Raw genomic sequence first — 15,728 nt, forward strand, 5'->3', positions numbered from 1 at the left:
TGGGCGGCCGTGCCCGCAGCGCAGCGTGGAGCCTGGCCTCGGTGAGGTCCCCTGCGGCTGAGCACCCCCACAACAGCTCCCTGTGGCTGGGGGGCCCTCGTGGCTCCGGCTCCTAAGCGCAGCGCACCCAGAGGGCGGAGCGCCTTTAGGCCCGGCGGCCGCGTGCTCCTTCCCCATGTGCTCCACCTGCGGCCGCTCTCACGCGCTGGCCCTTTAAGGCCCCTCCCACCGCTCCTCTGCCCCTCTCGGTGTCCCCTCCCCCGCTCCTGAATTGCATCAGGCACGTGCTCGCCCCCGTCCGGTCCCAGTCCCGCGCACCCGCCGGCCCGGGAGGCGCTCCGAGGCTCCGGAGGGGCGGGGTGGGGCGAGGGGCGGGGCGAGGGGGCGTGCGCGCGCGTTCCCGCCGCCGCCCGCAGGCTCCGGGCCGCCTGGCGAGCGCGCTCCCGCCGCGCCGCCCCGCCCCGCCCCTCGTCGCCGCGTCGCTAGGCGCGCGTCCGCCCGCCGCCTGCCGCGGATCGCGTGGTCTGCTCGGCTCGCCGCGCCGCTCCCCCGGCCGTCCATATTGCTGCAGCCCCCGAGCCGGGAATCCCGGGCCGTCCCGGCGGCGGGGGGGGAGGGAGGGACGGGACGAGAAGCCTGTGGTGCTCCGCGTGGAAGCGCCTCGCGGGGGCTGGGCGGGGGGGACGCGCGCCGAGGAGGCCTGGACCGCAGAGTGGGGGGTCTTCCTCCCCCCGCCCCCCGCCCCCCGCCCCGCCAGCGGGCCTTGGCGTCCGACCTGGAGCGGGGCCGCGCCTAGCGTGAGTCCCGGCCTTCGCCCGCGGGGACCGGGGCCAAGCGCCCGCAGCCCGGCGTCGCGGGAGCTCTGAGAGCCAAGTTCGCGGCGGGGAGGCGGCCTCGGGCGCGCCGGCTGCTCGGGGGGGGGGGGGCGGACGCGCAGATGGCCACTCAGGTGGAGCCGCTGCTGCCGGGGGGCGCCCCGCTCCTGCAGGCCGAGGAGCACGGGGGCCTGGTGAGGAAGAAGCCGCCGGTGCCGGCGCCCGAGGGCAAAGGAGAGCCCGGGGCCAACGACGTCGGCGGGGGCGAGCCGGACGCCGGCGCCCGAAGACCGCGGCCGCCCTGCGCCAAGCACCCCCGGGAGGCCGGTGGGCCTCCGGGTCGCGAGAGCCCGGCCGGCAGCGACGGCGAGGAGGGCAGCGGCGAGCCGGGCGGAGGGGCGCCGGGCGCGGCGCGCCGGGACTTCGTGGAGGCCCCCCCGCCCAAGGTGAACCCGTGGACCAAGAACACGCTGCCGCCCGGCCTGGCCGCGGTGAACGGACAGTCGCCTCCAGGTGGGTGTCCCCGTCGCTGCCCGGGGCCTCTTCCGGGGCCGCGGGGCGCGATGACTCGGGGATTTGGGCGGCGGGGTGCCCGGAGACCCGGTGCGGCCGGGCCCTGCCCCCGCCCGTGGGCGGCCTGCCCTAGTCGGGCCTACCTCGCCGGCAGCGGGACGGCGGGCGGCCCCGCGTGCGGTGCGGGGGGCGGTTTCCACAGCCCCGCGCGCCCGTTGGGGCCGGGACCCCGTGGCGTGGCGGCCGTGTCGTGAGCATATGTCGGGGAGCTGCGGGGCGCGGCGGAAAGTTGGCGAGTTGGGAGGGATCTGGGGCGGGGGGCGGCTACGGGCGGTGAGGGGTGCGCGGCGGTGTCACGGGGCGGGATGGGGGAGCCCGCGCCGCGACCCCGGGACGGCGCGGGGCGGGCGTGCGGCGGGAGGGAGTGGCCGCGGTGACAGTTGGGCGCCATGCGCTGAGGCCTGTGTGGGGCCGCGCTGGGCGGAGGTGCGGGTGGCGGCGGGGAGCGTGCGCGGCCTTCCCGGCATTCCTCCGCACCCCCGCCCCGGTGTGCCGCCCGGGTCGGGCCCCGGTCCCTGGGCGGCGGCGCCGAGCGGGGAGGCCGCGTGCGGGCCAGCGGCGAGGAACATGGAGGCTGCGCGGCTTCCGCGCCGGGCTGGCTGACTCGGGGGCGCGGCTGGATGCTTCGGGTTGGGGCTTTTTGGCGTGGCCCAGCTTCCCAGCCCGAGGGGGCAGCGCTATGGGCTGGGACCGCGAACTCAGTGCTGTTTTTTTTCTCTCCGAAACTCTCCCCTTCCCCTCCTCCTCCCCCGCAGGGCCTGGTAGAGGCTGACTGGTTTGAGCCATGGAAATGGGGAAAGTGGAAGGGGAGCTGAAAGCCTTCCCATTCAGGAGTGGAGTCACTCCGAGTACCAGGGAAACCCGAACGGCCTACTCAGAAAAGGGCATGTTGCAATTTTCACTTTTGAGGTTGCTTCATTTGGAGGAGGGGACGCTGGGGATTTACTCAGCACCTCAAACGGCGTTGTCTTCCCTCAGCCCCCCCCCCCCATTTCTCTTCCAGAACCCTCTTATGCAAAGGACTGTGCTGAAACCTCCATTTTCTTGCAAATCCCTCCTGATCCACCCACAGAGGGAGGGAAAGCAACTTTTAAGACACTCTTTGGTCCTTCCTCCCGTCTTTAAACTCAAAGGGGTATAATCATCCCTAGGAGAGAGCACTCTTCAGAAGTTTAAATGGGGCTATTCGCTCTGACTGCTGCTGCTTAGCTAATGGTGAACCTGCCTTGTGGGTTTTTAGTTCAGCCATGACATCAGGTGGTATTGGATGCCTGAGCTGGCATTTTGTGCAAGTCCAGGGGCCCTTGATAAGGGTGCGTCACTGGGGTTATTGATCGTGGGAAGACGACAGCTTGGCTGGCATCTTGCTTTTTTCCTTAGAGTGGAGAAGCCGGCTAGTTTTAAGTACAGGAGACCTACTCGCCTCTTTTTATGTAATCTTAAGACAAAGTGTTTGAACCCTTGAAATAATTGCTTTTGACTGGCAAATGGAAGTAATATGAATTCTTCCATGTCTATTGTTAGGGCATGCATTCTCCTTAAGGAGAATTCTGTGATTGAATTGTCAAGTAAGATTAGGCCTCGTCCCCTTAGCAAACTGTGCGGGATAGCCAAGGTTAAATGTGGCACCAGTGGAGTGACACTATGGGTGGGCTTGGATATTTATGCTTTGTAATGCATATATTTTTGGGAGTCTGTATAAATGAGTGCTTCATAAGCAAGCTAAAGGCTTTCCAAAGCTTGTTGCAAATGCCTATTTTTAGACCTCCTTTTGGCTCAGATGCTGGTGTTTTCCTTCTTTAAGGGACATATGAAGTAACTAGTAATAAAACATGGTTTGGCATAGTCCCCTTTTCGGTGGGTTCTCTGTTCTGGTTTAAGATTCCACCTTGTGTTTGCAGTTTTAAGTCCTGGGTTTACAACTTCCCTTTTGTATTTGACTCCCTTAGAATATTTTGAAAAGGTCTTAGTTTTTTTTTCCTCAGTGACATCTCTCAATGTAAGAGAGGCAGGCACCATAGTTAAAAGAAGAGATAATTTTCAAAGATGCTGGGGTTTAAATCATGTGTTCAGATGTCAGCTCTACCACTTGGTAAAGGTGCCCCCTTGGGCAAGTACTTTATCATTCTGTGCCCAGCTTTCCTGTTTGTATAGTAGGGATTACATTATGATTTATCTGACTCAGGACGCTGCTGTGAGCATTTGCTGTGGTGCTAGTGTAAGCATTTAGCCCGATGGCTGCCATGTGGTAACTGACAGCATGTGTTCGAGACCAATTCGCTAGGGGACTTTCTCAATCTCTTGTTTTTCCACCTGTAGGACAAGGAGGTTGGAAGAATCTTTTTTTTTTTTCTGAGTTTGTATCAGTGCTTCATGGAGAAAAGTGTATGAGATCTGTCTCAAAAATAAGTTTTGCTTGTCTATGAGCCATGAAGAGTGGGGAATCTTAAAATGGGCTGTTTCTGCTTTGGAATAATACCAGTGTGCTGAGTGTTTTAAAAGCTAGTTTTGATTTCTTTGCCTTGTGTATAGAGTACTGTTTTGGGAAGTACGTGTGTGCTCTCCAGCTGTGGTGGAAGACCCTTTAATCTAAAGAAAAGTGCCCTGGCTCATGCAGTCAGTGTGGCCTGAAACTTGAAGGTGTCATAACCACCAGGGTCCCATAGTCTAGGGCCTGGGGGAATCAAAAAAGCTCCCTGGAGATAGCCTAATGATTATGCAAAAAGACTTCTCATGCCAGAGGCACCTAGAGTCCCAGGTTCTATTCTGAGTACCAACAATAGGCTAGAGCTAGTGTTCTGGTTAAGGGGGGTGGGCTGTTGTCTTTTTATTGTGGTTTTTTTTTTTGTTTTTGTTTTTTTTGAAAATTTTTTTTTTTTGTAATTGTTATTTATTTATCTTACCTTTTGTTGCCCTTGTTGTCTTTTTATTGTTGTTGTAGTTGATGTGGTTGTTGGATAGGACAGAGAGAAATGGAGAGAGGAGGGGAAGACAGAGAGGAGGAAAGACAGACACCTGCAGATCTGCTTCACCGCCTGTGAAGCGACTCCCCTGCAGGTGGGGAGCCGGGGGCTCAAACCGGGATCCTCATGCCGGTCCTTGCGCTTAGCGCCACCTGCGCTTAACCCGCTGCGCTACCCCCGGCTCCCTGTTTGTTTTTGTTTTTGCCTCTAGGGTTATTGCTGGGGCTCCCGTGCCTGCTCCATGAATCCACTGCTCTGGGAGGCTATTTTTTCCCATTTTGTTGCCCTTGTTATTGTTGGACAGTTTAGAAAGAAATTGAGAGGGGGGAGAGAAAGATTGACACCTGCAGACTGCTTCACCCCCTGTGAAGTAACCTCCCTGCAAATGGGGAGCTGGGGACTAGAACCAGGATCCCTGCACCCGTCCTTGTACCCCGCTCCACGCTATGTGCATGGATGCACTACCTCCTAGCCCCCATCTTTTTGTTTTTTAAAGGAAGGTTGAAGACTTGAATACTTACATTCTGTCATCATTTTTATATGTCCTGTAGAATTGTGATTAATTGATAAAACAGAATAAAGGATTGTAAACCCAGCCATTTTATGGTGGTCCTTGGGATCATTATCCCCAAATAAACTTGTACATGCGGGGGTGGGGGGGTTGGGTGGTAGCGCAGCAGGTTAAGTGCACATGGCACAAAGCGCAAGGAACAGCTCCTATCCAACAACATTGAACAAGGAACAACTCCTATCCAACAACAATGACATCAGTAACAACAGTAATAATAACTACAACAACAATAAAACAAGCAGGGCAACAAAAGGGGAAAAAATAGCCTCCATAAGGATCCCAGTTCGAGCCCCTGGATCCCCACCTGCAGGGGAGTCGCTTGATAGGCGGTGAAGCAGGTCTTGAAGCAGGTCTGCATGTGTCTATCTTTCTCTCCTCCTCTCTGTCTTCCCCTCCTCTCCATTTCTCTCTGTCCTGTCTAACGATGACTACATCAATGACAGCAATAATGACAACAATAAAAAAACAAGGGCAACAAAAGGGAAAATAAATAAATATAAAAATTTTAAAAATAGCCTCCAGGAGCAGTGGATTCGTGACTGAGCCCCAGCAATAACCCTGGGAGCAAAAAAAAAAAAAAAAAAAAAAAAACGTGCACATGCCTTCTCTACTTTCCTTTCTGGGTTTAGACTTGTCCTTGTCTCCCCTGCCCTGCTCCCCAATCTCGACACAGATAATAAAGCTACTTCAGACCACGACCCCTTCCTTCCCACTGCAGGAGTGGGCTGGATGGAGGTAAAGACTGTCCTGGGATCTGTATTTTTTAGTTCTACTTTTGCTTCTGACTGGCTGTGCAGTCTTGAGTGAATTATTCATTTTCTCTGAGCTACTGCGACCTCACCCTCAATATGAGAATAATTGGAACTTTAAAAATTTTACTTATTTATTTATTTTTAACCAGAGCACTGCTCAGCTCTAGCTTATGGTGGTATGGGGGATTGAACCTGGGACTTGAGAGCCTCAGGCATGAAAGTCTCTTTGCATAACCATTATGCTATACCCCCACCCTAATTGGAACTTTAAAAAAAATTACTTATTTATTTGAGGGATAGGAGGAGAGAAAGGACCAGACATCACTCTGGTACATGTGCTGCCAGGGACTGAACTCAGGACCCCATGCCTGAGAGTCTAGTGCTTTATCCACTGCGCCACTTCCCGGACCACAATTGGAACTTTTAAAGAGGGTGATGATGTTAAATATATGACTAGGTATAGAGCATCTAACATTACCTGCTTAGTAATCACTATATTTTAAAGGTTTGCTTATTTATGTATTTACTTATGAGAAAAGGGTGCAAGAGAGAATCAGCATCATCCTAGCATATGCAGTGCTGGGAAGTTTGATCTCTCAAACATATGCATGTTTGAGAGATCAACATTTACACATTTTGTTGTGGGTACAGCCCAGGTTGAAACCCAGCTCTCATCACACTGAAGGAAGCTTTGGTGCTGTAGTATCAAAAGTGAGCTATTATGCCAGCCCTCCTTATTTTAATTAAATTTAAGAGAGAGCCTGAGAGGGAGAGAGAAGTGATACCATGCATTGTGCTCCCATGTGGTGCTTGGGGCTTGAAATTGTACATTACATGTACTCAGTACGTGGTAATGGGTGTCATCTAGTGGGTGAGTGATCCTCCTCAGCCTTTTTTTAAAAAAAATTTTTATTTTATTTATTTATTCCCTTTTGTTGCCCTTGTTTTATTGTTGTAGTTATTATTGTTGTTGTCGTTGTTGGATAGGACAGAGAGAAATGGAGAGAGGAGGGGAAGACAGAGAGGAGGAGAGAAAGATAGACACCTGCAGACCTGCTTCACCGCCTGTGAAGCGACTCCCCTGCAGGTGGGGAGCCGGGGTTCGAACCGGGATCCTTATGCCGGTCCTTGTGCTTTGTGCCACCTGCGCTTAACCCGCTGCGCTACCACCCGACTCCCCCCTTTTTTTTTCTTTATCTCCCCAGATGTGGTGGTGGGGCGGGTGTGAGACACCATGGCACCACTCTAGCTTTGCCTGGTGCTCCCATGTGGCTCTGGGAGCTCAAACCATTGTCTTTGTGCCAAGATGGTGTACACTCTACCTGGAGCTTCACCGTTCCTCTCCCCCAGTGTGTGTTTGTCACACCATTTTCAGTAGACCCATTTCATAAGAGAAATCAGAGCAGACCTTGGATGTGTGTGTGTGTGTATATATATATATTTTTTTAATTTTTTAATTTTTTTTTTTTTTTTACAGAGCACTGCTCAGCTCTGGCTTATGGTGGTGCAGGGGATTGAACCTGGGACTTTGGAGCCTCAGGCATGAGAGTCTCTTTGCATAACCATCATACTATCTACCCCTGCCGGATGTGTATATATTTGCCATAGTGTAAAGGGCCTCTTCCTGATTTCTAGATCTAATGTGTGGGGGTGCACATCAGGGAAAACCAAGGAGTAGTCAGATGTCCTGTAGCTTACAGTGTAACTGATAATAGAAAGTTCACAGTGGTAGGAGCCAGGTGGTGATACACCTGATTGAGTGCACATGTTACAATGTACAAGGACTCAGGTTCAAGTCCCTGGTCCCTACCTGCAGGGGAAAGCTTTGGGAGTGATGAAACAGGGCTGCAGGTATCTTTCTTCCGCTCTCTCTCTCTATTTATTTATTTTTAAATAATTTATTTCTTTATTGGGGAATTAATGTTTTACATTCAACAGTAAATACAATAGTTTGTACATGCATAACATTCCCCAGTTTCCCATTTAACAATACAACCCCCACTATGTCATTTATCATCCTTCATGGACCTGTATTCTCACCACCCACCCACCCCAGAGTCTTTTACTTGGGTGCGATATGCCAATTACATTTCAGGTTCTACTTGTGTTTTCGTTTCTGATCTTGTTTTTCAACTTCTGCCTGAGCTTTCTTCCTCTCTTATCTCCCCCTTTCCTCTCAATTTCTGGCTGTCTCTATTCAATAAATAAAGATAATAAAAAATTTAAAAATTTGTTTTTAAAAAGAAATTTTTCAGTGTTATTTATGAAAATCTCCCCACCACCACTAAGTAAAAATAAATAAATAAATAAATAAACAAACAGACCTGTTAGAACCATAGGTCTCTGGAAATAGAGGAACAAATGAATAGTAAGGTAGTAATTACACAGACTCTGAAAGAGAAATTCCACAAGGTGAATTATTATTTTTCTTTTATTGGGGGGATTAATTGGTTTACAGTCAACAATAAAATACAGTAGTTTGTGCATGTGTAACATTTACCAATTTTCCACAACCCCCCTTGGGTGAATATTCTGTTCATATCCTCTCCCCATTTTTGGATGGGGTCATTTTTTTTTGTTGTTGTTGTTGTTGCTGAGATTGGTGAGCTCTTTATATATTTTGATTATTAGTCTCTTGTCTGATGTATGGCATATAAAAATATCCCATTCTGGGGGTTGGCCAGTGGCGCAGTGGGTTAAGCGCATGTGACGCAAAGCGCTGGGACCGGCGTAAGGATCCCGGTTCGAGCCCCCCGGCTCCCCACCTGCAGGGGAGTCGCTTCACAGGCGGAGAAGCTGGTCTGCAGGTGTCTATCTTTCCCCCTCTCTCTTCCCCTCCTCTCTTCATTTCTCTCTGTCCTATCCAACAACGAACAACATCAACAATGGCAATAATAATAACCACAACGAGGCTACAACAACAAGGGCAACAAAAAGGGGGGAAAATGACCTCCAGGAGCGGTGGATTCATGGTGCAGGCACCAAGCCCAGCAATAACCCTGGAGGGAAAAAATTTTTTTTAACTATCCCATTCTGTAAGAGGTCTCTTTGTTTGGGCAGTAGTTTCTTTTGCTATGCAGAAGCTTTTTAATTTGATGTAGTCCCATTGGTTTAGTTTTGTTTTAGTCTTCCTTGTAGTGGATTTGTATCATTTAAGATGCCCATACACTTTAGATGGAAAAGAGTTCTGCCAGTATCTCCCCTAAGCATTTGATGGTTTCTGGTCTAACATTGAAGTAATTGATCTACTTGGAATTTGTTTTTGTGTTTGGTGAAATATAGTGGTTGTGTTTCGTTCTTCTGCATGTTTCAACCCTATTTTTCCAACATCACTTGTTGAAGAGTCTCTACTTTCCCCATTTAATAGTCTGGGCACCTTTGTCGAAGATTTAGATGTCCATGGGTGTGTGTGTGGGAATTATTTGTCTGTGTGTCTGTGCCTGGGATTATATTAGGGACTCAGGTGCAAGACACACACACACTACTCCTGAGCTATACCACCAGCCTTAAATGGCATTTTCAGGAAAAGGGCAACCATTCCAGATGAAAAGGGTTGAGGCACGAGCCAGCTGTGAGTAGACATTTTGATGGCAGTTGAATAAATCTAATCGCTCTAGATAACATTAAATTATTTTGTCAGGAGTGATACGACATTATGAATTTGAGGTGCATAGGGTGTGGTTCTAATGTGGTGGCTGGATGTTTCACTAGGCTAGAGTGGGCATTTGATGACTGTTAACCAGTTTACATTCCACTTAGGAAGCTGGTAGGGAGAGGAGGAGGAGGAGCTGGTCAGGAACCACAGAAATCTCTTTAAAATGGAGAGCTGGGCACATGAGAGTGCACATGTTTGCAAAAATCCAAGGCAAGCACAAAGGGGGTAATTAGGGTGCTGGGGCCTCCTTCAGGCTCATGGGTGCTTGGACAGAATGATTGAAGGGAGTGGCCAGGAGAGAAGATGGCCTTGTCTTGCTACCTTCATGAAAAGAAGGATGCTTTGAGATGTTAATGGAGCCACAGGGAGCAGCAGTGGGGTGGTGGAAGTCTCTGACAACTTTCCTAGCCAGTATATTTTTTTTAACTTTTAAAAAATATTTATTTTCCTTTTTGTTGCCCTTGTTGTTTTATTGTTGTAGTTATTATTGTTATTGATGTCGTTGTAGTTGGATAGGACAGAGAGAAATGGAGAGAGGAGAAGACAGAGGGGGAGAGAAAGATAGACACCTGCAGACCTGCTTCACCGCTTGTGAAGTAACTCCACCCAACTCCCCACCAGTATTTTTTTAAGCAGATTTATTCATTGTTGAGAGAACGAGCATAACTGGCACATGTGAGCATAACTGGCACATGTGTGCCTTAGGCATGAGAATCCAACACACTATACATTGAGCCACCTCCCAGGTCACTCCTAGTCTGTGTTCCTTTTTTTTTTTTTTTTAAATTTATTTATTTTCCCTTTTGTTGCCCCCCCTTTTTTTTTTCTTTTATTAGTGAGAAAGATAGGAGGAGAGAGAAAGAGATAGGCATCACTCTGGTACACGTGCTGCCAGGGATTGAACTTGAGACCTCCTGCTTGAGAGTCCAGTGCTTTATCCATTGCCTTTTCTTATTGTTGTAGTTATTATTGTTGTTATTGATGTTGTTGTAGTTGGATAGGACAGAGAGGAGGGGAAGACAGAAGGGATACCTACAAACCTGCTTCACCGCCTGTGAAGCAACTACCCTGCAGGTGGGGAGCTGGGGGCTCAAACCAGGATCCTTATGCCAGTCCTTGTGCTTTGTGCCACGTGCACTTAACCCGCTGCGCTACTGCCTGACTACCCTTCTAGTATGTATTCTTACAGGAGGGGACTAGTCCCTGTTCTTTCTGGGCACAGGTTGGCCCAGTTCATGATTGGTGATGATCTTTCTGAGAGGTGTCTGCTGAGTGCGGATGATAATCAGGAGTTAGCTTAATTTCTAAACAGCACTATTTGTGACCATTACTAGGGTCAGCTTGGCAGCTAGCTTGGGTTTCCCAGAATACGGGAGACAGCCTTGACAGCATGCTTGTGGACCTTTAGAGTCATGGTGGGGGGTGAGGAGGCTGGGCATTTCCGGATAATTCCATAAAGCTGACCAGGTGAATCTCTCTATTTGGTGTGGTGAGGGGCTTTGCATCTGAGAGTCCCTGGATTTAATCCCAGATACAGACATACACATATACACAATCCCCCTCCCTTTTAAAAGATTTTATTTACTTACTAATGAGAAAGATAGGAGAATGAGAAAGAACTAGACATGTGTTACCAGGGATTAAATTTAGGACCTCATGTTTAAGAGTCTAATGCTTTAGTGGTCCGGGAGGTGGCGCAGTGACTAAAGCATTGGACTCTCAAGCACTAAAGCATTGGATTCTCAAGTTTGATCCCTGTCAGCACATGTATCAGAGTGATGTCTGGTCCTTTCTCTCCTCCTTTCTTTCTCATGAATAAATAAAATCTTTTTAAAAAGAGAGGGGGAGTTGGGCAGTAGCACAGCAGGTTAAGCGCACATGGTGTGAAGTGCAAGGACTGGCACAAAGATCCCTGTTCGAGCCCCCCAGCTCCCCACCTGCAGGGGAGTCGCTTCACAGGCGGTGAAGCAGGTCTGCAGGTGTCTTTCTCTCCCCCTCTCTGTCTTTCCCTCCTCTCTCCATTGTTCTCTGTCCTGTCTAGCAATGACAACATCAATAACAACAACAATAATAACCACAACAATAAAAACAAGAGAAACAAAAGGGAAAATAAATAAGTTGAGAGAGAGAGAGAAAGTTTAATGCTTTATCCATTGCACTGCCTCCTGGACTACTGATATGCCATTAGTGAACCCAAATGACTACCTCATGCCTTCCAGACTTCTGGTAACACAGTGTCCTCAAGACATACATCCTGGCCCTGGAGTTGACTTTTTCTGATCCCTGCTTCCAGAGGAAGTGGAGACCTTTCAGGAGCCACAATCCCACCAAGACCAGAGCATGGTGAATGGCTTCCTGACCCTGTCTGGTCTTTACTCTCTTTTGCTGGTATCCTGGTTCATTCAGTTCCTGGTACCTCAAGAGCAGGAAGGGTATTCTACTAATTTGCTTCCCAGAACCTTGGCATCTGCTCTACTCAAATGAAGCAATGCTGCTTCTAAAAATAGGCTGAAAAGCAATTCTGTGCTTCCACTTGCTCGGACTGACAACCATGACATCACACTTGCTACCTTTGTTCCTGTCACCTCACATCTCATTTGCCACTCTGGCTGATGGGCTCCTGAAGTGAACCCAGAGTGGAAGACTGTTCCCATCCCTCTGTGCCAAGGGGGTGCACACATGCTGCTGCTTACCTCCTGGCTGTGCCTCTCACCTTGAGTGAAACTTCCAGTCTGTAGGGTACACTGAGACCCCTAACAACTTTCCCTTTCTGCAGCCCAGCCTTGCTTTTCAGACATGTATTCTCTTGCCTCGGGACTATTCTGGAATTCTCTTCCCCAGTTGCAGGGCTCACCCCCTTACTTTGTTGAGGTTCCTGTTGAAACTGATTGAGAGACCTTTTTGGCCCAGTTTATACATGTGGCTGGCCCCCACCCTCAGTTTCAGTCTATTTTGTTTTCCTCTTAGTTTTTACCACCATTGGGTGAGAGGTTTGAGTGTTTGATTGCTGCTCTTCCCCAGCACCTATGTCATATCTGATACCTGGCAGGCTTGGTCAACTTTTAGTGAATGAATGGTGAATCTCTCACTTTTTATACCAGAGCACTGCTAAATTCAGGCTTATGGTGGTGCAGGGGATTGAACCTGAGGCCTTTGATGACTCAGTCATGAAAGTCTTCTCATAACCACTGTTCTGTCATCCCAGCTCAGTGAATAGGATCTTTTGGGAGTTGCAGGGGTAACCAGTTCTCTGTAGGCCAAGGCAGCTGGTCTGAAGGAAACCCTGGCTTAGGTGAAGTAGTCAGGATGGGTAGGAGTTCTCTGAGAAAGAGCATAGAGCAAGACCTCATCTTGGTTGGGAAAAGGCCTATTTGCCTATGGCTTTAGTGTAGATAGATGGCTGACTAGGGAGGTAGTGTTGGTTTTTATTGAAGGCAGTGGAGAGCTGTTGAAAATTTTAAGTGAGGCAGTGGTGTGGGCAAGCTTTTACTTTTGAAAGATTATTTTGGCCACATGGTACAGCTTTTTGTTTGAGTAGATGGTGTATGGTTTCCAGCCTGATCCTTTGGGGGGCAGATGACAAAAGGGAGCAGTCTTCCGAGTCATTCCTGAAGGGTAGGTCTTGGGCAATGATCAGCTGTCGTCCTTTTAGAAGGAGGGAGTGGCTGTAGTTTATGGGCTCACTCTGACCCTTTGGAAGCCAAGGTGGCTGGAGTGCATTTCACCTGTTAGAGAAGTACATCTGTTGGTGAACTAGCCTAACTTTGAGCTCATACTTGAGTTGAAAGACCTTCTAGATGGGTAGGGAAGGAGGCCCTAGAGGTAGTAACAGGGGACTGGCTTCCATGTGGCAGGGTTTCCTGGGCCCACATCTAGACTGCCTGCCACCAGCCACTGGCAGCTTAGATAGTGGGTTTTTCCATAGACAGCCAATCACACAAGGTTTCCTCTCCATCAGCTGTTTCTACACCTGTGCGGGAGTTCATTGTTTGCCTTGGCCTGCACGCCTACAGACAGGCAAGCTGTCTTTTTTTAAAAAATTATTTCTTTATTGGGGAATTAATGTTTTACATTCAACAGTAAATACAATAGTTTGTACATGCATAACATTCCCCAGTTTCCCATTTAACAATACAACCCCCACTATGTCATTTATCATCCTTCATGGACCTGTATCCTCCCCACCCACCCACCCCAGAGTCTTTTACTTTGGTGCGATATGCCAGTTACATTTCAGGTTCTACTTGTGTTTTCGTTGACAGGCAGCTGTCTTCTTTAGCTGGGCCATACTTAGGCTGACCTAGCCCAAACCCATGCCAACTCAGTCCCAATCCTTCCTTATCTTGAAAGAGTGTTTACAGGTATAAGAGACCCTGGTGGTCTCCGAATTTAAGTGCCTTCATTTACAGGTTAGGTCAGACCTAGAAAGCAAATTGGAATTGTTCAAAATGACAATAAAAAGCAAGGGTGAAACTTAACTATAAGCCTTTGATTCCTTCCTAGCCAATTTCTGTTTTTACTCAACTCCTGGGGGTTGGAACATGGACTTTGGAGTCAGTTCACCACTTACCAGCTGACTGCCTTCGGACAGGTTGGTGGCTTCTGAGATTCAGTAGAGTTTGATCTGTAGCACCCACATCCTAAAATTTTGCTGATTGTGAATTAGTGATTATGAGAGTGTGACTGGAGTCTGGCAAGCATTCTAAGTGGTGATCTGACAAACAATGATGGCTTGTCTTCAGAGGCTTTATTCATATTAATTTTTTAAAAACAACCCCCCCCAGAGGTAGAGAGAGTAGGGAAGAAGCCACAGTTTTGATTCTAGCTTTATAGTACAGGTTCTAGTATTAAATAAATATTTTATAACAAACCCTGCCCCCATATTAAGTCCAGAGCAGTAAATCCCTGGCAGCAACCAAAAAAAGATTCATACACAAGAAGAGAGAGCATTTTACAGGAGACAAGAGCTTGAGAGGCCAGAGTATCACTGGTACATACGTTGCTGGGGAACTGAGAGCTTCAGGTGTACAACTCCAATGCTTCCCCTAGTGAGACCCACCTCCCCCCCTTTTTGGCCACCAGTGTTATCACTAAGGCTTGTTGCCTACATGATGATACATACCACTTTTTTCTTTTTTCATAGGACAGAGAGAAATGGAGAGAGGAGGGGAGAGACAGAGCCTGTGAAGTGACTCCCCTGCTGGTGGAGAACCGGGGGCTCGAACTGGGATCCTAGTGCTGGTTCTGAACTTTGCACTATGTGCACTTAACCTGCTACTGGCAGTCTCTTTTATCATTTATTTTCTTAAAATTTTATTTAATCCATTAATTTTCATTTTTATTATTGGATAGAGACATAAATTGAGAGGAGAGGGAGAAAGAGACACCTGCATTTCTACTTCACTACTCACGAAGCTTTCCCCCTGTAGGTGGGGACCAGGGGCTCAAACCCAGGTCCTTGCACATTGTAGTGTGTGCGCTTAACCAAGTGCGCCACCTCCCGGCCCCTTTATTTTCTTTTTCTAACAGACAAATGAGGGTGGAGAAAGAGTTGTCTACAATACTGCCCCACTGCTTAAGAAGCCTCCCTGTAGATGATAATGTGGTCTTGAACCAGGTGGTTCTTGCACAGGGTAATGTGAGATTTACCTGTGTGCCCCTGGTTCCAGGAAATGGTATTCAAGGACCTGGTGTATCTACATAGATAGAAACCTGACTTGTTTTTTTAAGAGAACCAAAGCGGTGCTAGTGATTGAACACATGCTTGATCTGCTGCAGTATCTTCCAGGCCTCTGGTTTGAGTGTACAGGGTAAGATTGGATTTGGGTGTGGGATCTTGGATGCTGCTTCTGCAGAATGTGGGAGGGAAACAGGAAATCAGACATACAGAGGAGGTGGCTGATAGGGCACGCACACCTTCTATATTGAGGGAGATGGCTGAAAGAATTAGAATTATTTTGCCCAGAAATCAGAATTTGGGCTTGTGGACATGCCAGTTTTGAAATACAGTATTTAAATTGACCTGTTTACTTTGACCCTGAAAGGACTCTAGAGTGTAGGATGAGTAGGTCCGAATTCATGTCAAGTAGTGATTTTTAAAAAATCTATTAATGAGAGCAAGAGAATAACCCAAGAGCATCACTCTGATACATATAATGCTGGGGATTAAACCTGGGGCCACATGCTGTGTAGTTCAGTCCTCTATGCACTGTGCTGCTTCCCAGTCTGCTGAACTAAGAACATTCATCAGCATCCCTAGAGGTATTTGACTGCTATAGGAGGTACTGTGTTTGCTGTCATAATGATGATTTGTTTTGCCTCCAAGGTTATTGCTGGGGCTCAGTTCCTGCACTATGGAATTCACTGCTCCTGGAGGCTATTTTTCCCTTTTGTTGCTCT

The 15,728-nt window shown here is 48.8% G+C and overlaps 1 protein-coding gene across 1 annotated transcript in view; it reads left to right on the forward strand.

Annotated features, from left to right (window-relative positions):
* The first annotated feature begins 628 nt into the window (after positions 1-628).
* Positions 629-15,728, forward strand: part of LARP1 (La ribonucleoprotein 1, translational regulator) — a 64,779-nt gene continuing 49,679 nt past the window's right edge. The window contains exon 1 of the mRNA XM_007534382.3: positions 629-1,328. Within this exon, the coding sequence (XP_007534444.2) occupies positions 938-1,328 (391 nt within the window). The 5' untranslated portion in view covers positions 629-937. The remainder of the gene's footprint in view (positions 1,329-15,728) is intronic.

This window comes from Erinaceus europaeus, chromosome 9 (assembly GCF_950295315.1).
Source record: "Erinaceus europaeus chromosome 9, mEriEur2.1, whole genome shotgun sequence".
NCBI lineage: Eukaryota > Metazoa > Chordata > Mammalia > Eulipotyphla > Erinaceidae > Erinaceus > Erinaceus europaeus.